This window comes from Myripristis murdjan, chromosome 7 (genome assembly GCF_902150065.1).
Source record: "Myripristis murdjan chromosome 7, fMyrMur1.1, whole genome shotgun sequence".
Taxonomy (NCBI): Eukaryota; Metazoa; Chordata; class Actinopteri; order Holocentriformes; family Holocentridae; genus Myripristis; species Myripristis murdjan.
The window spans coordinates 20,050,938-20,074,320 of NC_043986.1; the positions used below are offsets into that span (position 1 = coordinate 20,050,938).

Genomic DNA, 23,383 nt, shown 5'->3' on the forward strand with positions numbered 1-23,383 from the left:
AAGTAAGAGTTGAGCGGAGAGAGCACAGTCTCTGGACTCTTGAGTCTCCTAGCGTTCGTGTAAGCTCTACTCTGACTATTATCAACTGGTGAATGGCTCTCCAGACACTTAGCATACTTGAGAATAACAGGGCCCCTTAAAGAGAGCAATAATCTTTTTACTTAGCTCTAAGTAAAACTCTGCAAGTAAACTATTTGAGATAGATGCCACAATTGGTCTATTAAGGAGCCGTAACGCTGGAAACAAATGGACACTGTGGAGGACAGTTTGTGAGCCAACAGACAACTGCAGACCAATTTAAACACTCTAAACATGGCAACACAAGCTAACTGGTGCCAAAAGACTCACGCAGCACGCGACTGGCATGCAAAGCACTTGTTCTCTTTCTCTCTGTCTCTGCACTAATTGCATGCGTGCTGTTTTAGCAGGCATAACTATACTCTAGCCAATTTGCTGAACAATAGGCTCACATTAACAACCTCTGCATTGTACTCCCGATCCCAATGCATATCCTGCTCCCTCCTTTTCCCTCCATTTCTCTCCATTGTGACTAATAACACACTGCCTGTGCGCACTCTTGGTTTAAACTTGAACACCACTAACTTTGCATTCAAGAACTTGGAAACACACAGAATACACATGCAGCGCACACAACCATACATGATACATATACATAGAGTATCAGCAAATAGGGGAATGGCTAGAAGAAACAGATGAAAATTGTTGGCTTCCGTTGTTGCCACGGCAACTTCTTGCTCCCGCAGTTTCTATCCACATTTTAAAAAGGGCAAAAACAGTTGGAGTCAATCTACCTCCATCCCTGTGCTCAGAAAACATCCATCCCATTCCATCTTATCTCATCCCATCCCACACAGCAATTAGCTAACCCGAGCCTCCTCTTCCTAAAATCAGATGCAGCATTTCCCTGTGGCCCTGGTTCACCCAGCCATTAAGCACATTCCATGCAACTAACCTCCTTTTTATTAGTCACCCCCCCGCCTCCATCCCGCTCTTTCCCAGCGAGGTCGCCCGGGTTTGAGGCTAACCTATTCGCCATTGAGAATGCTCCTCTCTGCAGTGCAGTGTGAAGGTTAAACTTTACCAAAGGGAAGCAGGGTTTGAGAACAACTGGCAAGCTCCCATAAGCTGCCGGTGTGGTCACAGTGGTTTCAGGCTGAGCATAGTTAATGATAACATTTCCCCTCTGTCTCAGCGACACTGGGAGACAGTGACTGTACACACAGACACGTGCAGGCTGCGTGTGGCGCGGGATGCCATCTTTAAAGATAAAAACAAAGACACTTCAAGTTCGCAAAGCCCTGAGACAAAGATTATGATACATATTCTTATTGCTGCGGGACCGAGTGTTGTTCAAACTTTATTTAAAATTCTAGCGAAAACCTCAAAATTTCCAAAGATGCCACATATGTCCTGCAGAATCACAGTGAAATGTGTATAAAATGACGCCTAGATATTTTCTATCTGATGTAATGATGCAGCCATAACACAATGGCATCTTGGGTTTGAATAAATCACTCAATATAAGCAAGATGCAGTTTCAGTGAACCACTGAACCTAGCATATACAGAATATATATGCGCCAACATCATAAAATATAGAGGGAAAAAAACTTTGAAGCTGCTTAAGGGTAGTTTTAAAATAAAATCAAAGGGGTTAGCATAAGAGCATAAGAATTTCATTAAGATGCCTTCTAGTTATTTTTGTTTGGATATAAGATTAAGTCATGCTGTTAACAACTTTAGGTATACTGTATGTTTTTAATTAAACACAGAGACAGATACATGGAAAATAAACAAAGACATTCTTAAGCTCAATTACCTCTGGTAGAATTCAATGGGATGTGGAAATGTGCACATTGACACACGTGCGCACACATGCACACCGGCATACGAGAGGGAGAGTCGCAGTAGGAGAGAGAGAGTGGGAGAGAGACAAAAGGACAAAGTGAGCCACACTGAGGCCGATAAAGAATGCAAGAAGGTGGTTTAGCAGTGGTTGTGATGTCGCCGGGGAATTCACACAATAGTTGACTTCCATGTAGAGAGAGACAATGAGTTCAGCTTCATTGACTTCTACAGAGGCAGTGAAGCACAGTAATTACCACAGCTCAGACAGAGGAGGCGCTACCACTGCACACGCACACACATACACACATTTAGGCACACACGCATGCACACACATTACCTTAACTCCATTCTTAACTAATGCACACAGGCACACAAGAAAGATAGAACAAGAGATAGTCTATTCTTCAGCCCAAGAAGCAGAAGAGCAGCAGTGTTAGGAATTGCAAGTGATAGAGGCAGATAAACAATATCACAGGGCTTGGAATGTGCTACAGAGTAGGAACACATAGAGCGAGAAGTATGAAAAAATGAGGAATGAGAATCCCCAAACAATCTAATCTGTCCTTGAGTGCCCTCCTACTGCAGCATTGTTCTGTCAGAGCCAGATAAGTTGGGAGGCGCTGCGGTGAGTGAACAGAGGAGAGGAGAGAAAAGAGAAAATCAATGATAAGAGTCTCCACTTGCCACAGTAAAGGAGTGAAGCGAGTGGAGACAAGCTGGGGAGGCGGGGAGTTTGGGCAAACTAAAGCGGAAGGAGGGAACAGGGAGAGGGGTGTGATTTCGAGAGGTCAAGGGGCACTAAACCTGGTGTGGCTACTGGTTCAACTCTACCATCAACAAAATGCACACACCTTTACTATCATCTCACGCGCACTCAGTGGCTTGCACATGCGTTTGCTTTCCAGAATGTTCAAAAACGCATTATAATTCTCGGTGCTTTTTTGAAAAGTAATAGGCGATAGAGTCAGATAGAGAGAAATGGAGCCCATTCCTCTGGGTCCAAGATAAGCAAACCCCTTTCCTCCTGATGATGACATGCGAATATTTTATGCTTAATGTGCAGACGTCTCATCAGATAGGTGTAATATATACAACCTCTTTGTCTTCCACCTTAGGTCATCCGTCCGGGGCCTGCTTAATTCATTAAACGGTATCTTAAGTGGCAAACCGATGGATTTCCATTATTCAAAAAGTTTCAGAGCAGGTCATCCAATGCGATCGTGCTTGAGCACTGGTGTCTGATTTAAAGTTAAATATTAAGAAAATTTTTCTGCAGCCGTTACATGGATGGAGTTGGGTGTTTTCTGTGCTCATCTCTGAGATCAGTCTCACTACAAACACTCAAAAGAAAACCATTTGCCACGACTCTGTTCTGAAATTTCACTACACTTCAATAATTTCTCTTTAAGCATTCAGTGTGGTTAGGTGGAGAATGCTTGCACATACATACTCACATTTAAAAAAATACAAACACATAGCCACACACACACACACACACACACACACAGAGAGAGAGAGAGAGAGAGAGAGAGAGAAACATACACCCCAGGACCCGGTGCTGCACTTCCAATGGGACAGGGAGTCCCCACCATCCTGAGAGTGGATATGGAGGTGGGCCAGACCACTTAGTATTTGGCTGTCTGTTAGGACAGCAAAATGGATTGGACCAAGAACAGTCGCAACATAAACTGAGGGGGGCCACACACACACACACACACACACACACACACACACACACACACACACTGGCTGAACTAGTTGGTGAATGAAAATCCTCTGTTCCTGGGTTGACGCTAGAATCTCTGCAGACAGTGGGAGAGAGAAAGATGTTAGCAAAATGAATAGGGGAAAAGCCATCCGTGCAACAGAGGACAGATCCATCAACTCATTCCATCAAGGTCTGCCAAGGGGAACTTAAGGCATTCATTTGCCAATGTTGCCAGTTCCAGCCTTAGCCAGTGGGGAGGTTGTTGTGATCTGCCTCGGCAACTACTATAATGTATCTCTGTGTCTCCTCTCCCTCGGTAGCCAGGGGGAGCTGCATGCTGTTTGTCCGCAACTCTGATAATTTGCCAATGAATACTGTAACTTTTAATATGTCAGTGTAGGAGGTGGTCAGTTTTCTGAATATATCAAATATTACTGTGCAATTTGTGCCAAAATGTGAATACTCATCAAATTGTGGATTTTTTCCCTATCTATCTATCTAAAGCAGATACACAGAGACAGAGGGGGCGGGGGTGGAGGGGTTGAGAGGCATGTGTTCTGTTAAGCGGAAGGAGTTTCTTTGTTTCTTGGCATAGATTAGTGCTTTGGCTGTGAGGAGAGGACAGCCCAATTTGTCAAGAGAGAGCATGGAGCTAATCACATCAAAGGAACTGCTACCCAGGCTAATATCAGCCCACAAGCAGGACACCTCATTCATTAGTCTGCATCTGCAGGACAAATCACTGCTGTGCTGACATATGAAAACAATATACATGCAAACAAGATCATACCTGGCTAAAGTGACGCTGGGCGACTGACATGAGATTTACAAAAGCTGGAAATATCTAATCTGATGTATTCGATGTGACATCATGTTTAACTAGCCGAACTGTTTTGCATACAACTGATAATACTCTAAATCACCTCATACAGTGGTGTTCCAATGCACACTGCGGCAATTATGTGCATGCAAATGTATGCTTCCGAGCAAAATGGCTTTTTTTTCTCTGTAGCACAATTCTACTAAGAACTTCTTAGCCTCTCCTCTGTTATAAAGAGGTTCCAGCTCATAAGAATAGCATCTATAAGAATATTCTACCTTCCAAGCTATAAGAGAAGAGAGCTATGCCCTTCAATGCAGTATCATTTATCTCAATTTGTCCTGTCCAGTAGGTATCCCATCCGACTCAGCATTTCTACACACCCTCCCATGAGCAGACAAACCCTCCTGTAGAGCTGTGCTGGCCAGAGCCGATTACAGTCGAGGCAGGATTCAACTTCCTTCCTAACCGCTGGTCTCCTGGACCAAACTGTTGCCAGTCACTGGATGGAAACCAAGCTTCTGGGGTGCTTGGTTATTTAACTGAGTTAACGTGCGGTTTATGGGCAGACAGTCAAAAAAAAAAGAAAAAAATACTGTTGTGTTCCATCAATCTGCAAAGCTGGGGTGGCCCTGAACTCTGAAATGCTCTCCCTCAGGGACAGTGCAAATCTGTTGTTTCTTTTAAGTCGCAACTGAAAACTCACCTGTTTAGATTTGTATTGCCTTTTCTGGCACTTTGTAATTATGAAAGCATTCTTTTCATCTGTGTATATATTTTATTTTGTTGCTGCTGTTCTTTGTTATTGTTACCATTTTCAGCTGTTATCTTTTATTATTATGTATCGACTTTTTTTTTTATTGCATATTGATTGGTAAAGTGTCCTTGGGTGCCTTGAAAGGCTCTTATAGTGTAAATAAAATGTATTATCATTATTAAAGATCCCCAAAATGACTAAAAAGAAAGGCTATAGAACACGGCATTGCCGCACTGAGAACATAAGCCTTGAAAAAGCCCCCATAATTCCTTAGACTTCTCTTTTACCTGGTTAAAGAGACATTCTGGGTCTCTGTTTCCACTTCTGCCTACCCTGTAGAATATTATTACATTTTCCCAGGGAAAGCGAGAAGATTAAAAAAAAAAATACCAAAACAAAACAGGAGGTCGGTGAAATATGGAGCTCTCTGTGGTAACATTCAATCGTGCTGTAAAAGGGACTTGTATAAATCATATTGGGACAATTAAAAAGCTGTGCTGTCCTGTTCAAATTCAGATGGACAGCTCAAGAGAACATGAGGGATGGTGGTTGAGTCTTATTTGCTGAATTCCTCTTTCCACAATAAGTAGGGGCAATAATTCCAGGCTTTTGGATCTCTATGGAGGAGAAAACCTAAGCTACTTAATGTTAGTGGAGACCTATGCATGTTGTCAGATCAATTATGCCTTTCCTGTCACATCATATAACTCTACATACAGTAGCTACAATGTGGCTGATCACTAATGTTAACTAATGGTAACTATCAGATGTCCAAATATTTATTTATTTATTTATTTATTTTTTGTCTTTACTTTGAAATATGGCTGATCTCAGCGTCCTGGGTTTGAATCCAATCTCAGGCCCTTTGCTGTATGTCGTCCCCTCTCTCTCACCTGCCTTTCCTGTCTCTCTCTACTCTACTGTCTACTCTCTAAATAAAGCAGAAATGCCAAAAAAAAAAAAAAAAAAGAAACATGGCCCGGTCTCTCCATGTTTTCACTATCCACTGTTTTTTTCTTTCACTCTTGTTCAATGATAAAGAGGGGAAATGATGATGTTTTGCCAGATTCCCTAAGGTTTTTAAAACATGCAACCTGTGATAAAGCAGGATGACAGTCTTGTTGTTCACAGAATTTGACTCTGAATGGCGTAAGATCATAATTGTCACCGTGTAAAAATCTTTTCAGTTCACATTGCCCTAGTCCTGTCTGCTCATGTGATGGGCCATCACACCGCCTGAACGTACAGACAGACCTTCAGCTCATTCATCCTAAAGCACTGCCTGAAATGTGTTTGTGTTTGTTTACCAGCAACACTGTTACATACCTAATAAGGTGGCCACCAGTAATGAAGAAGACTATAAAAAAACTTCATGACTGGCAGCTAATTCAAGCTCATACATGTTACCTGTCACATGGCTGGAGACGCTGTTATTACACTCTGCTTCTGTTCTGTAAATCCTTTTCATCCTAGATTGCTGTTGTTGTTGTTGTTGTTGTTGTTGCTGGGAGGTACTGCAGCATGATGAGGCCCACTCTTTTTATCACCATCCCACTGAGTGTCTTTATTCTGTTTTTTTTTTTTATTTACTTTTCCTCTGTTCATCTCAGGAATTCAACAGAAGGAAACACAAACTTTCTCCAGTTAAATCCCCATCAACCCTATTTTTGCACACACACATGCGTACACACATGCACGCAAATACACCCATACACACTGACATAAACACACACAGAGAGAGAAACACATTACTGATTTCAAACCTATTCTCTAAAAGCACAACAGGAACTGTCAAAATGTTGTCGCTAAACTTCGTGATTCACCAAACTATGAATAATTTGTGCATAAATTAAGCAAAGGGATAATGAGAAATGCCACGCTTCTGTGAAAAGAGGAAATGGAACGCAGCAGTGGCCAATCAATTCTTGCAGATTGGAAATAGAATCAACTACCTCATGTGACATAAAAAAACACACAGGGATGAAAAACCTGACTAGAGAGCCAATAAGCTTTCATGGCTCTGGTGTCTGACCAGCAGTAAACGAGGGGGACGGTTCCTCTGTGCAGACATGGGGAGATGAGCCGGTACAGATAAGATGCACTCCCTCCTTAGTAGTCTGTCCTAGCTGGGGGGATTCAGCCTCTCTGTTCTCTCCTAAGCTTTGAAGCTTTAATGCTTCTGATCTGTCATCTATCTCACGCCTGCCATGCTGTCCAGTGTGTGTGTCTGCTCACGAGCAGGATGCTGTGACAGCACTGCAGCCAACACACAGTGGGAAATATGGCCGGGCCTGTCTTGTGGTACAAGCAGGCTATGCTAATGTAAATTCATTAACCTGCTCCTAATGCAACAGTTCTATTAACTGGCTGCTGTGCCAGAGCTGTCATTTTTGCCAGATTATCCCTGTCAAAGCCTAAAACTGATGTATTTGTAAACAACAACAAAAAAAATCGACCTCGGCTAAACTTTACTGATCCAGTGTATTTCCATTTACCACTGGCCACTGCAGTAGGCTGTCAATCACTTCCTCAGATGGAGCTCCCTGTTGTTTGCAAGGCACTGACCACAAGAAGAAGTTGAAGAGGGGTCAGCACTGCTTAGAGTTCAATGGATCAAGATTTTGAATAATACATGACAAGGCGCTGGTGGGTCAGCAGCAGTCCTGAGAATCAACCCGTGAAGACGCCCGCAACGGATCACAATATCCGTTCTTGCTCCTATACCCGCTCTCCGTCTCTCTGTCTTTCTCTCTTTCCCCAGCCTGGGGGTGTCTGCCTGGGAGGCACGTCAGCGTGCATCTCCCTCCGGTCTGTCTCTCTGCCGCCATGGCAAATCAATTCTTAATAAACCATCTGAAGGCTTCCTCTGCTATACCTTTCATTTCCCCTCCTCAAAGCTGCGGGGCAAATTAGCCTGCCAAGAGGAAGAGAGGGAACAAGTGGGAGAAGAAAGCACGAGGGGTGGGGAGGTGGGGGGGCGAATAAAACGACCCAACACCTACAATTAAATTAACAAATCACTGTTCTTAATTAATCGGGGAATTACAAGCAGAACTGCGGGTTTGAGACGTGACTGACATGGCTAGCGCTCCCTGCATCTGCTTTTGTTGGTGCTGCTGGGGTGGAGAAGTGAAGAGAGGAAGAGGAGGAGAGGAAAGGCAGATGAAAGCTTAATAAAAACTCTCCGCAGAGCCCCTGAGCAGAATAGCGCGGCTGTTGCCTCTACTCCTCCTCCTCCTCTCTTCTTCAGTTTCTACTTCCTCCCACTCTCTTATATATCCAAGCCATTCCTCCCTCACATAGTTTCTCTCCCCTCCTACTCCATCTCTATCCCCTGACTATCCCCCCTTATCCACTCGCTGCCCCTCCCCTCCCTCACTACCTTTCCCTGCTTCTCAAACCTATGTTTGCTAATGAGGTGTGGGATTGACAGCTGGATTACACCATTGCTTTGTAATCCTTTCATTTCTGCGTTTAGGATAATCACCCTCCAGACCAGGGACCTTCCTCCTGCCTGCAGGGCCAGGCAACAATGTGTGTGTATGTGCATGTGTGTATGTGTGTTTGTGTGTGTGAGAGAGAGAGAGAGGGAGAGAGAGAGAGAGGATACATGCACAGTATGTGAGGGCATGTAACTAGCCTTTCCCAAAGCCTAGTTCATAGGGAGCCAATGATGTGTTTTCATCTAAACTGTTAACCAGCCAATAATCCAACAGTCTGCCAATCAACATGGAAGACGCCCTACATGCCACCACTGAGTTAAAAAACAGAGCAACGCCTGTCCATCCGGGCCCTGACGTACAGAGCAGAGAAACTAGCCTGACTATCCGCTTGCCTCCCTGTCTGTCTGCCTGTCTGCTAACCTGGCTCCAGCACCTCCCTCTGTCCCGTTCTACCCGGGAGAAGAGCAAACACTGTCTTCTCTGAGTGCGGCGGCTCTCCCGGCCCTTCTCCTCCTCCTCCTCCCCTTCCCTCCCATCCCCTCTCCCCTTCCCTGCTTTCCCCTCTCTCCCTCACAGGAGCTTGTTCCCCCAGCGGCCTCAGGATTCACTCTGTTTTTGATCATCCTCAGACTCAGAGCTAGACAACTTATCTGCTTCTCTATGCTCTCCCAGGCCCAGAGGAGGAAAGCTGGGCCTTTTATTATCGTCGCTCTTTGCCTCTTCCTCTGATGTGCTGAAAAAAGACAATAGACAGTGAAGGAGAGCAAGAAGAAAGGGACTCTGACCAGGGTGCTTTTAAAAGCTTGTTGGTCCCAGGGCTTGAAGCGGCTGGCTCACTAGCCTACATTTAGTCATGGCGTTTGACCAATAGCATTACAAGGCCTTGTTACCCTTACAGAAATTGTGCAGTGTCACATAGCAATTTTCAGCATTCAGCCCCTGGCTCACAGTGAACAGTGCTGTCCCATACATAGAATATATAAACAAATGGATAATTACAGTGCATCTGCAATTTTAGAATAAGTAAGCAGCCTTCATATGACAGGTTATTATATGAATAGCTTCCTCATCTCAGATTCTTTTCTTATTTTGTTTTGAGTGATGCATAAATTATAAAATAATTTCACTGAATTGCAGATACATCAAGCTCATGAGACAGCAATTACTTGGACTTTTCAGAGAGTAGGGGAAACATCTTAAAACATTATTATCTATTATTCATTTCCACCAAAAATAATGCTTCAACTACTTCTCCTACTAGAATTTTGCTGTTTCTACCATGACCGCTACAATTACAATTGCCTCCGTGACTTTTATTGTTATTATTACCATTACAGTCAAGACTGATAGACAAGGATGACTATAACTAAGACCTCTACCACTACTTCCAATTCTTTCATTTCACTGAATTTCTAATTAATTAATTTTTTTAACTTTTCAAGCTGAAGCAAGTACACACCTTTTGTTGAGAAAACGTAGATTTTTCTAGTTTAATCTATAACAAGTGCATGAGACAGTAATTACCTGGACTTTTCAGGCAGTGGAAAACGCAAGGACTGTGCTGCTGCAGAGCTGAACAACAGCAGATTAGGGATGATGAATATCACTGTACATCTAAATCCAATAATTATCATCGTATTTATTTATAAATACTGTGCATGTATTCACAGCCCAGAAGAGTGCAAATATTAACTGGCTAATTGAGTATGTGCAAGCTATTAACGATCCATGACAAGTATTGCCAAGGCTACAACGATCTGTGTATCACACCTTCAATTGTTAAAGCGTAGCACACCACTGAGTTTCACACTTGAAATATGTGATATCCATCTAACATTTCACGCTGTCTCCCATAGCCAGAACCAACAAACATGAATTTGGCCCACCTACAATGTGATGTCATGCTGATATATAGCTCCACAGAGCATAAACAAGCAGAAAAAAACAAAAAAAAACACGAGTAGCAACAAGGATTTAGAAGAGATTAAAATATGTGCTGTGGTTTACAGCTGAAAGCACTGCTATAATATAAATCCAATTTTGAACATTAAAATTCAGAGATATACAGTGCGATTCTACGAAATCAACCTGCTCTTCATCGTCAGTGAAGCTGATCCAACACACCTGAAAAGTCTTTATGAGCAAAGAGGCGCCTCCTCATGATCAAATAGTAGCTTCCTCACTATTGCCTGTAGTGTATCATACTTCTTTGCTTTCCTTACTTTGTCAATTGATTTTTGGAAGTTTACCATATCCTGATGTTACCACCACTCCACACACTTACACACACACACACAGACTCATGCATGCATGCAAACATGCACATGCACGTCTTTTCCTCATGAACTGTTAATTATTCCTGTCAATATCAAATGTTTTTTTTAGCATTGGATGATTGATTAAAGTCGAGCTATGCACCATCAGAGATCTGAGCGGCATGTATTCTTATCTCATGCATCGCTGGTTGTTGCTGCACTGCCGGTACGCTCACCGCTCCAACAGCTCCATCAAGTCATTCTCTGTGTGTGCAAGTGGTGTGGAAAATAACCCACAAACAAACCAATACATTAACTGGCATTTTCCTTTTAAATTAAAGATTTCTGTTGGCCACTACTAACAAGATTATTCCTGTGGTTCAGCGACCCACAAAGCTGGATGGCAGGGTGGTCTTTTAGTCTGTGAGCTTTGCCCCGAATCTCCCCCATGACCAAACCTGCAAACTTGTATCCACTGCAATACAGTCAACCTCTACCTGTTCCAGGTGTGCCTCAGTAACTACCTGACCTGAACCCCAGCCAGAGGGAGAACACAGAATTTTTACACTGGCCAATCAATGAAGTCTACCGAAAAAAAAAAAAAAAAAGAAAAGAGGAACCATCATCTGTCTACAAGAATCATCAGACATCGTCTGCAAAGAGCAGAGCTCCTCTGGAGCCCCCTTTGTTAGCCCCTTATTAGCTTTTAGCCTGTTGAATAGGCAGGCCCAGACACCAAGGGACTGATCATTGTCTTTTGATTAATTAACATTACTGGCACTCTGTTTGTCGACCCCGACTCCTCTCTCTTCTTCTGCCTCTATCCCCTGTGTTGCTGCACGGCTTTCTTATTCAGAGGTGATGATTCAACTGTGTGCTGAACTTAAGAACTTAATGGGGAGAACATTCACAGGGAGTTCAGGACACAATTAGTGATTACCAGAGAGCCATGTCTTCTGAGGGCTTCCATCCTGCGTTTCATCCTCCCTTAACAAAGACGAGGGATCTCCCAGCAAAGGGAATAGCATATGAGGCCCTAATGCTCTTGGATTTGTCCTGCCCACATTCTCAGAGAGATCATACACTTCTGCTGGTTGATTAGAAAACTGTGAGAAACCGAGAGAAGTCTCTTTAATTAACAATAACGATCTGTTCTCGGCATGGGGAAAACAGGCAGAGTGGAAAGATAATGGGGGCTGGGTTAGAGGTGAAATGTGGGGCCATTTTTCATTTTCTTATTCTCATATCACTATTATGAAAGTCTTTACTATATATCACAATGGTTGTAAATGAGGTGCTTAGTGAACCTCTCTTTAATTACGTTATGTTACAAGAAAACTGGAGTTGAAAACTTAAAGTTTTTGAGGAAAAGACAAGAATATCACAAATTGAGCTCATGCATTTTTAATTTGCCCTGTGGTTACAGAGTAATGAAATTCAAAAGGTGAGAAGGTGAAGCTGAGGATTTTTGACAGAATCTCCTACTACAGTACGGTGTCATCCGTATCCCTCTCACTATCCCCGCCTATCTTTATCACAGTGAGGGAAAAAAAAAGTTGGAAGCCATAATGGCTGAATCATCACTTTGTTGGTCGGCTTCACACTGGTTTCATTTCTAACTGAATCAATTAGGCTGTAATTAAAATACATCCACAGCCAAACAGAGGCTGTGGAGGAGTGAGGAGTGAGTGGGCAGGACAAGGACGCCACAGTGTCCAAGGCCCTATACTGTAATAGTGGGCAGCCTGGGAGGGGGTATCTGGATCCCATTTGTTTTAGTGTGTCACAACAGCTCTCTGATTGTGTGTATGTGTATGTGTATGTGTATGTGTGTGTGTGTGTGTGTGTGTGTGTGTGTGTGTATGCATGTGTGTGTGCATGCATGCGTGGGCGTGTGTGTTTGCATGCATGTCTATGACTTGACAGTAACATTTTTTGCCAGCCGTCTTCAACAACAACATTTGGGCCACTGTCTGCCTGCCCCTGTTGGTCTCTACTATCTCAGCGCAAAAAATTCAAAACATCACAGCCCACTGACTTTACACACAATTAACTAATTTGTAGCACTCAAACTTTCCATAACCAGTTAAATACTGCTGCTGCATGCCAGTTTGCAATTATTGGCAGGGTAACTTAAAACATCTGTCAAATCATTACCCACATGGCTGTCCCTTCTAATCCAGCATCAAGGCTGACTGCAAGCCATAGTGCATCTTTTTTTTTGTTATCTGTTTGCTTATTTGTCTGCTCTGATAGAGCGGTGTTGTCTAAAACTGGATGATGTGACACAGCCATTCAGCCAGGTTGGATTTTCTTTTACAGGTCAACGTGCCCAAAGCAGCAGTTCTATTGGCCAGCTGTGTGACTTTGCTCTTCAAAATTCACAACATGGGCCGAAAGGGACCCAATTATAAAAATGCATTTCTTATTAATATAATTACATAATATTACAATGTAATACTTCCATGGGGAAAAAACTGCCTCCCAAACAAATATTATTTCAATATATTATTTAACCTTTTCACATTTTATTTAACATAGTCCTTTGAGATGACAGAATCTCATTTGCAAGCGAGACCTGGCCAAGGCTAGACAAAGGTCAGTTAAAAACAAAGACAATCTGTTCAGAAATGTGTTGTGTGTAGAAATAATGTGCATATGTAAAAGTTCTTCATATCACTGTTTTATTATTAGAATATGGTTTATAATTACATAAGACCTTCACCAAGGCAAATATAATCCATTAAAATATGGCAAACATACGGTAAATTTACGCCAAGCCAAAGCTGATGCCGGGGTGTCAGCCTGGCAGGCACCTCTAAAAATCAGTGTTGTGTCCCAGTGTGTGTGTGTGTGTGTGTGTGTGTGTGTGTGTGTGTGGCTGAGTGTGTGTGTGTAAAAGTCAGTGGCATGGTGGATGGCATTGTGCATGTTGCTTCAGGGTATAAAGCCTTATCCTTTTTCTTCCTCTTCCATCCTGTTGAGAAGAAAACGTCTCCCTCCCTTTCTCTCTCTTTTTCTGCCCCCTCCCACCTCACGTCCTCCAGTTTCTCCCTCCTTCTGACAGCCACCTAGCTGAAGGACATGGTCAGTGTGACTATTGAGGAAAGAGAAAAAGGCCTTGTAGGCTTATCTTTATCCTGCTGGTGTAATCCCTGTCCACCATATCCCAGGCAAAAGCACAGCCCTGGGAGCACACTGCATCGCTCTTGCTCCTCACGACAAACCATTTCACCAAAGACAGCAGGAGTGCCTCACCACAGCCTCTGTACATGTCTTAATCTGACACCACCAACAAAAAAAACTCCCATATATTGAGTGTGTATGTGTATATGCCTATGCGTGCACATGAGAGAGTGAGAGATAGGGAGAGCAAGCAGTATCCCCTTGTCATCTCACAGCTTTCATAGCCCATACTGGCCATCTGTGCATTAAAGAGCTGGAGTCCAAGCAAAGTATTTAAACAGGTTTAATGTGTTCAGGAGGGCCATAACCTTGGTCCTGCAGGACCCCATAAGGCCTATCATACCAAGGCAGGAGGTCTCTTAATATACTAAGCAGATGACAAGGATGAAGAGTTCAAACACGCACAGCAGAGTAACTCAATCTGCAGGAAGTCTCCTGCTTTTTTTTTCTTTTCCCCCCCTCTCTGTTTCCCTCCCTTCCTCTCTCCTTCTTTGTCCCCTCTCTTGGGACAAGGGGAGAAGATGTCAAAAATCTCATTAAAAAATAATGGCCCCCACCTGTTTGCTCTCTTCTTTTCTCGTCTTCTCACGGTCGCCTTTCTAATGACCAGACTGCAAACGCCTGGCGGATGCCTGCCATCCGTACAGCACTGGACAACTGCCCCAGTGCACACGCACGCAAAAACACACAAAGGTGCGTAACTGTTCCACAGCATGTGCTCCCGGGCCAAACCGCATTAATCAAAAGGAACTCCTGCAGGTGTGACGTCTGCCCCCCTGCTTATCTCATAAACCACTCATGTCTGGACCTTAACAGGGAAAGAAACACTCGGCCAATGTGGCTAAATCATCTCTACGAGCCTCTGTGGAAAATCCACACGCGATCCTCAAAACTATTGGATGCATACATCAGGGCTGAGGTTACATGTTCAGTAAATTTGAGTCAACTGGCTATTTGTTACAGCTCCCAGAGGTCAGATTAGCCTCTGGCCTGAGGAATACAAAGCAACACCTCAGTATGTCTGCCGTGTATTCGCCACGTCACAAGACACCCAACAAATGTCAAGCCCCATGCATTTCTCTAATTAATAACCATGGCAAACTGATTTGTCTGTTTCTGTCTCCGTGACTGTGAATATCCTCACAAAAAAATTACCCGTAAACCATGTAATGGTTGAAACAGATGGAGGGGAGAGACAATGGATTTGTGCTGTTATTTTGCATTATAACAGAGATTAGATGGTTATATGGGAGAGGGTTACAGAGACCAAACATGAACGAATGATTCAGAACAACAGCAAGAGACAGAACAGAGGAGAGATAGGATTTTGCAAGAGATTATAATAAAGTAAGATACCATGATCCAAAACTAATAAAGACAGAGAGAAAACAATGAGAGTGATTTAGGCAGAAACAGAGAGAAACAAAGAAAGCTATATTCCAACAATGTTAATCTCCATGAGGAGGCCTGTCTGCTATCGACTCAGATAGCACTGCATACTGTGCATCGTGCAGAGATTTGGGGCAAAAGGTAAACAGGAAATCAAAACAACCTAATTCTGTTTGAGGGTGAGGGGGGAAAAAGGGAAAATTGATGTATTGTCCGTCTCTCTGGAGCCTGTGAGAAGAAAAGACATCTTTTATTCAGGTTCCTATGAGTCACTCCTTCAAAGATGACTTCTGTCCCCACACGACCAGCACTCTGAATCGCTAAAGAGAGTGTGTCAGGTTCAATTCTGGGGAGAAACCCAGCTCGCCAAAGCTAAATTTACTCTTGTTCTCGGTGGATTATTGATAAACGGCGGTGGATTCCATAGGGTTATTTGTAATATAGACTCATTTTCCATGTGGAATGAGATAGGCCTGTGGGAAATCAAAATGGAGGTGAAATCGATAATTACTGCATATCAATTTATGTTTTTCCTATTGTAAACGGATATTCAGAACATAATGCTTGCAGCGTAGTAGCAGAAAGTTGAAGTGATTTCCCTTTAGGCGTGCCGTCACACTCTTACTGTACATGATTGCCTGGCTACTGGTGAAAAAAATCACCCAAAAACCCTCACAGGAAAGCTTCCCAGACCAAGGCAAGTGAGAATCATCACCCAGGGCCTCCAGCATGCATGCTGGCAGAGATTTCTGGAGCCATTATCCTGGAGAAAAATACAGCTCAGATCAATTTGTTTTATTCAGAATGTGAAGCGCTCTCAGCCAACTCTCCTGGTTCAGAATGAGCAAATGGTTTGGCCGGCAGTGGGAAACACACTGCGCTGGAATATTCTACAGATATGGGAGAAAAAAAAAAAAAAGTCGGACTGAAGGGCTATAGAAATGATCTGAAGGAGAGAGCACACTCACAATACTTCTAAAAAAAACATGCATGTGTACAGTAGCAAGCCCGAGCCTGGCCAGGAACATTAAGGAGAGATGCGGTCGCCTTTGTACAGTCGTCCATGCCGTGCGGTCTGGCTGATGAGCCACTACAGGGATCTAAATCACCAAACAGAGTCGAGTTTCAGTGAATTTGGTGGAAACAAAAGGATGGCTGCAGAGAAAGTCAGCAGCTCTAGTCTGAGAAACTGCACTGAAGATGCCGGCGTGCTGAGTTCAGGTATCGACGTGCCCAGAGAAAGCACATCCACGCATCAGCATTCACACATTCCCTCTCTCAATCCCTCTCTGTCTCACACACACAAACACATGAGCGCTCAAACACACACACACACACACACACACACACACACACACGGAAAAGCGAGGGCTGCCCAAAACCACCAGTAACCCAAACAAAGTCCAAGGTCAGCAGAGTGGGCTCACTGAGCTGAAACCGCCGTCCCTGGCTTTCATTACCAAGAATAGAATCAGCAGAGGGATGCAGGGACACATGGGATGAGGTTACGTTGGCTGGCAGTGTTTATCTGTGTGAGTCTGGCCTCGGCCCAAATCATATTCTCTCGCCTATAGAATACAAAACACTCCAAACACAGTGACAGCGTTTGTTGGCGAGCCAAGTATCAAACCTTCAACTCCATTCAACAGCCAGACGTGTTTTCCAACAACACTGAAACTGAGTCTAACTGAATGGGGGCTTACTGATTCTGATTTTGGATCAAAGGGCATGGTGTGTGTGTGTGTGTGTGTGTGTGTGTGTGTGTGTGTGTGTGTGTGTGTGTGCGCGTGTGCGTGTGTGTCAGTCATACAGAATGTGATGTTAACCAGGTGTGGCGGAGCTCTAACACTAATGGTGCCCTGTGTGTGCAAGTGGTTAAGAAGCTGTCACGGCTGTAATGAAAACCAGACACAGAAGACAGCAGGGGTCCTCAACATTGAACTTTTGCAATGCGCACACACACAGACACACACACTCATGCATACACGCACGCATACCCACAAGATAGATGACATCTCTCACCCCAGAAACCATGACCTCATCTTTAGTGTCTCCGCTCTTGATATAATGCCCCAAAACCAAACATGCAATTTTAAAACTTACAAAAACAACAGGCTGCATTTGCTGCTATAATTTAAGAGGGAAAAAAAACTTTCACTTCTAGCTCACACTCACCAGGATAAGTTTTCAATGTTGTAAAATACTGTATTAAGTCAAAGTCATGCTGCTTCGACCCACTGCTCCTCCAAGGATTTCATTCAGTTTAAAAGAACAATTAAATATCCTGCTGACAATCCGACCTTGTAATCTATCAGCACATAATGAGCTGCATCCATATTTTGTGTTGCTTTCAGCCAATATCTTTGGTAACTGGCAGGGGTTTCCCAGATAAAAAGAGATCGAATCAATTTACTCAGCAGGAACAATGCAGTTTGCAGAATTGATAGCAATAAATGTTTATTGGACAGATAGTGTTGATCAATGAAAACTGCTCAGCTGGCCAGCGCGCCCAGGATTCTTAGAGAGCTATCGAAGTGAGCATCACAGGCTCTGTCACTGAGGGGAGAATTCATCCAAGATTCTTCAAAGAAAAAAAAAAAATGAAATGAAATGAAATGATGAAATCGCTCATGAAAGGAAACTGAATTAAACAAATGTGGTACAGTAGCCAAAACTTCCAAAAAAAAAAAAAAAAAACTTTATTTCATTCTGTCTAAAACAGGGATACAAAATAATGAGGAACATGGTCACATTATGAGAATCTCAGTTTTGACACATAAATGATAAAATTGTGGAATGTAACATCCCCTCCATCTCTCTCTGTGCTAACCTCCCTTTGAGACTGTGGCCCAGGCATCCTCCCCATCATGGCCAAGGTCCTAGTTCTGTCCTTCCCATTATTCTCCTTGTATCTAACATGTATATATGTGTGTGTGTGTGTGTGTGTGTGTGTGTGTGTGTGTGTGTGTGTGTGTGTGTGTGTGTGTGTGTGTGTGTGTGTGCGTGTGTGTGTGTGTGTGTGCGTGTGTGTGTGTGTGTGTGTGTGTGTGTGTGTGTGTCATTACTCCTGCCCCCGCCTGACGGTTCTGGGTTAAACAATGTTATTATTAAAGCCTTTACAGTGTAGCTTCCTGCCTCCCTCCAGTGACACCCTTACCAACTATAAATCAACTGTCTGAGCCCTGTAAATCATACACATTGTAAGTGTGTGTGTGTGTGTGTGTGTGTGTGTGTGTGTGTGTGTGTGTGTGCCTGGCCACAGCTGTGAGTGTATCATCCCAAAGAGGAGGCTATGTGACCTCAGCGAGATTCTTTAAAGTAACATAGAGCCACAAATCCACTCATTGGTGTATTCATTTCAATTACCCTCCTTATTTACAGCATTATCTTGTATCTTTTACTTCAAATTATCAAGTTAGGCACTCTGCTCAGCTCTGTTTCTCTGTCCCTTGTGTTAAGAAAACAAGAGCTTTACTGTTTAAAGCCCCTGCAGATTGGAATAATTTACCTGTTGATATTAGATCCACCTCATTATTTGGTGTGTTTAAGCATGTCTTCTTACTTTGAGATGGATTTCCCTTGTTATCAATGAAGGTGTCGCTGTTTATACCTTATATTCACCTGATGGTATTTGGTAATGCACTCAAACTCTATTGTTTTTCTATTGCTCTATTATTCTATTATGGGCCATCCTCTGAATGTAATGTTTTCAGCTTTTTCATTAATTAATGTATGTCGTTTGTCTTTGTTTTTTGTTTGTATGTTGTTTGTCTGTACATTGCTGTAGTGATAACTGTATTTCTATTTTTTATGCATGTAGTGATTGTGATACATGTTGGGACCCCACTGAAAAAACAAGATCGTACATCTCAAGGGGTGTATCCTAATAAAAAAAACATTTTTGACAAATGATCAGCATTGGAAAATTCTGCCTCACTGATTCGTTTTATGGGGTCAGAGTTTGTTCAATCTGGCAAAAAAAAATAACAGTCATCTTCTTTAAGCCTTTTTGAAGAAGTGTATGGATTATATGGAGCTGATTTTGCAGTGGCTTACCTTGGGAAATGCAGTAAAATCAAGAGTATGCCTCCAGTTTTAGACACAAACTAAATCCCCATTATTTAATACAGCCCTGTTGGACTACTAATGATTAGTTGATGTATCTGAGCAGAAACCCAGAGACGATTTCTCCTCCCAGAGACCGAACCAGATAAATAATGCTCTCTGAAATAAATGGCTCCTGTGCAGCAGTGATGGCTCATTCTGTGATTGTTTGTGATTGTGTTGACACCCCCTGCTGGGCTGAAGACTTTACTACCACATGATGAGTGAACTCGCCACCAGTGGCCATGTCCCACAGTCCCCTCCCACTCTCAGCCCGGCTACAATAGACCGAAGTTAATGAAACCCTGAAATTAAGCCCTATACCTTTATCCAAACTCATAACACCTCTGCCACAGGACAAACATGCAGACATGAGAGAGCAAACAGCCACAAAATAACATGATGTGGCCTGCCGTAGAGTATATGCCTGGTCTAATAAACATTTGACCTAAAGTTGTGCTTGAATCTCTCATATAAGTGATTGATATCTGAGTGTGTGTTTGAGACAGAGAGACAGAGAGAGTCTAGACAGCTGCATCCACGGCAGTTCTCTCGCAGCTAAAGAGAGTGAGAAATATATACCATGCAGCTGCCGAAGACACAGTCGACCCACAAAAGAGCTATTGTGCGCCCACAGCAAAACAATACAGCTTAGCTGAGCTACGAGGAAAAACCATTGGGATCAATAGAGAATTGCAATTAGCCTACATTGGCAGGAGCGGTGCCAGATTAGACACAGGATGTCGATTCCATTTCCTGCACTATCGGCCCCTCAAACTAAGTTGGTTCACAGTGTAATTGCAACAACACCCAAACAAAGGGGTAAGACGTTGTAGCGTGAAGGTGACAATACAGAATGTGATAACGGGGTTGATAATGGTGAGGCTGTTGATGAGGATGAATATAATGGTTTTTATACATTTCAAAAAAGTGAAGGAAAAGAAGGAATGCTTGGACAAATGCCCCAAAAAAGAACAAAAACTGAATCCTTCAAATGAGCCATATCAAATTTCCCAGTCTCATTGTGGTGCAGTTTAATAAAATACCTAAAAATGGTGCATATTATATGTAAAAATTGTGCATGACATTCACAGTCACAGTCGATGGATTGATAATACACAAGCGTGTACTTTTAGTGTTAAAAAAAATTGCAGTTTTCTATGGCTCTTTGTTTGAACCCTTCAATTACTCCACTACAAAACGTCACGACAGCAGGCAAATTCACAGAGTGAGCAGCTCCTGATCACATCGTCTCTGTAATTCACAGCTGCAGCTGTCTACAATACATCCAATGTCAACCTCAGCTACACAGATCTTTTAACTGAATTTCATCTTTTCATCTGTCTCATTTTTTACAATCATTTTCTAGATGCATTAAGCCCTATTTTAGTAGTGTGAGGCACCATATTAACAGCATCTTTCACATACAAGCCTGCTACCTCTCGACAAACACACACACACACACACACACACCCCGACACATGTACAATCACTACTCCAGCGTAATCTTGTGCTTAAATGAAACACACTGAAGGACTCAATCATTTCTGTCCCAGAATGTGAGCTGACCTTAGGAGGCCTGCCATGAAAAGGAATCACATCACTGCACACGTTTCCTTTCACTGGAATTAATGCTCTCATACTCACAGTGAACCTCGCTGCCAAAATGGATAACAACTCACACTCTCATTACAGGCCTTACCTTTAAGTATGTTCTGGCCTTGCATTACATCCCTTGAAATGAGCACGGAGTAGAAACTTTGTGAGAAGCCAGGTCGGCAGGGAACTGTGGAAGCCTGCTCTCCATTAGTCCCCTGGGAGGAAGAGAATACATTGTCAGACATCTATAAACATGGATTCCATTGATTCATTTTTTCTCTTTGGCCCTGAGAGTGAAAGAAAGCAGCAGTTAGCAGAAAAATATTCACACTTGATCCAACAAGTTCATGAACTAAATAGGTTATGCTACCAAGTATAGGTGCAGTTATAAGATATAAGATGTTAAATGTTTGGCATGATTTGCCTCGTAAAGAAATGGGCAGAGATGACAAAGGGATGGTCCATTTCCACATTTTGAAAGTACTGTGCACAAGGTGTGGTGATAAACACAAGGCAAACACACGAGAACGTGGGTAACTGCATGAATGCAGCAAAATTTTCTCACTCTTGACCATTAATTTTACATTACCAGAGGGGTCCAATGAATTGAGCAGTAGCCGAAAATAATGGAATGGCACCTGTGTGTGTGTGTATGCGTGTGTACATGTGTGTCTGTGAGTGTGTGAGAGTGTGCGCAGGTCGAATTGTCTTTACACTCAAAAACTTGAGGAAAAATTCACAATTGGTGGACTTGAAGGAATCGACCCAAGCCACTACAGGCAAACGGCTGAATGTGCACAGACTCACATCAGAGCCAAGGCTGGCTGGAGTCTGAATGGAGAAGACAATAACCCGCCGGGTCCCTGGTCCCTTCATGTTACACTGTGCACTGCCTCATCTCTATAGGAGAGGGATAACGCAAAAGGAAAAATGCCCATGTCTTATTTCCCTATCCTTACATAATTTTAGAACAACGCCTTAAGCCCGAAAAGCAGAAGTAGGAAAGCCCATGGAGCCTACTTGCTGCGCATTAGTGTGGACTGTCGGTGCCGTATTAATTCTATTAGCTTTTATTGATTGAATAATAAAAAATCCTTTTAAAACATCTGCTTACAACTAATCAACTTACAAGTTTAACATCTTGTATTTCTAGAGTGCTTTACAGGGGAGAGATGAGGATGTAAAAACCTACTATTGAAATTGCCTACCTAGTTATAATAAAGAAAACACAGTTGCTATCGCAGTGTGCGCGTGAATACAGGTGATTAAATTGTGCAGTGATTTTAACTTAGGCAGCCTACAGTGAGGATCCAGCAGCAATCCACACATTTTTAACAAGGATGACAGCGGGCTCAACTGGATCGTCTGCTCTTTTTCGCTTCTTTGATTTCCTCTTAAAAAATGTCTGTTCATTAGAGAGCTAGTTAATATACTTGTAGCGAAATAACGCCCGGCTCTGCGCTGCGCTGCTGCACCGCACCGGACTGCCACTCGAATCCATCCGAGTACCAGCCACTTTACGAGCATACGGGCTATCGCTTGGGCACCCTGCACCCTCGGAGACGCTGCATGTCGTACTCTCACAACTCTTCCACGATCTTACCGCTGAGAAAAATAATGTGGGAAATCTCACCCAAAACGTGTCAAGAAGAAGGGCTGCTGTCAGGACCAGAGCGAAGTCAGTTCTCATCGTGGCGAGCGAGCGAGCGAGGGCTGCCTGGACGAGGAAACAAAAAAAGAGGGTCGATTCGTGCTTCTTCTCCAGTGATTGTATAATTTCCCCCACTCTTGGTCAGATGGCTTGTTATGTCCCCCCTTGTTCTCCGTGAGTGTGCTGCAGCTCTGCCCCGAGTTCCCCGGCTCTCTCATCTGCAGGTGAGCGCTCAGCTCAGCACCAAAGCGCAGCCAGCGTCACTCTCCAACCCCTCCTATCACCCGGTGCAGGAAAACTCCACACACGCACTTAAAGCAACACTCGTGGTAGCTTTAGAGCAACCGAGCAGACCCCTGATGTTTGTCTGAGGACTCCTCTACATTTTTATCCCTCTTCTATAACGTCCTTTTAGCTCTAAGCCGATAATGTAGTGGCAAATTAAAACGCGGGTAAACTGCGTCAAGAGAGTCGGTTTTTGCCGTCATGATCTTTTTTTTTTTTTTTTTTTTTTTTTTTGCCAAAACTTACAAGGCCGCTTAATGCCGCTTACAGATGTCTGAGAAGAAAAAGCCCCACTGATAGTTGACGGATGTGCAACAT

At 43.2% G+C, this 23,383-nt stretch overlaps 1 protein-coding gene across 1 annotated transcript in view; it reads right to left on the reverse strand.

Moving 5' to 3' along the window:
• LOC115362678 (cadherin-4-like) overlaps window positions 1-22,975 on the reverse strand; it is a 241,293-nt gene extending 218,318 nt beyond the window's left edge. Inside the window, exons 1-2 of the mRNA XM_030056714.1 lie at window positions 22,763-22,975; window positions 21,233-21,344 (exon numbers count right to left, since the gene is read on the reverse strand). Of these exons, the coding sequence (XP_029912574.1) occupies window positions 21,233-21,344; window positions 22,763-22,819 (169 nt within the window). The 5' untranslated portion in view covers window positions 22,820-22,975. The remainder of the gene's footprint in view (window positions 1-21,232; window positions 21,345-22,762) is intronic.
• Window positions 22,976-23,383: the final 408 nt, after the last annotated feature.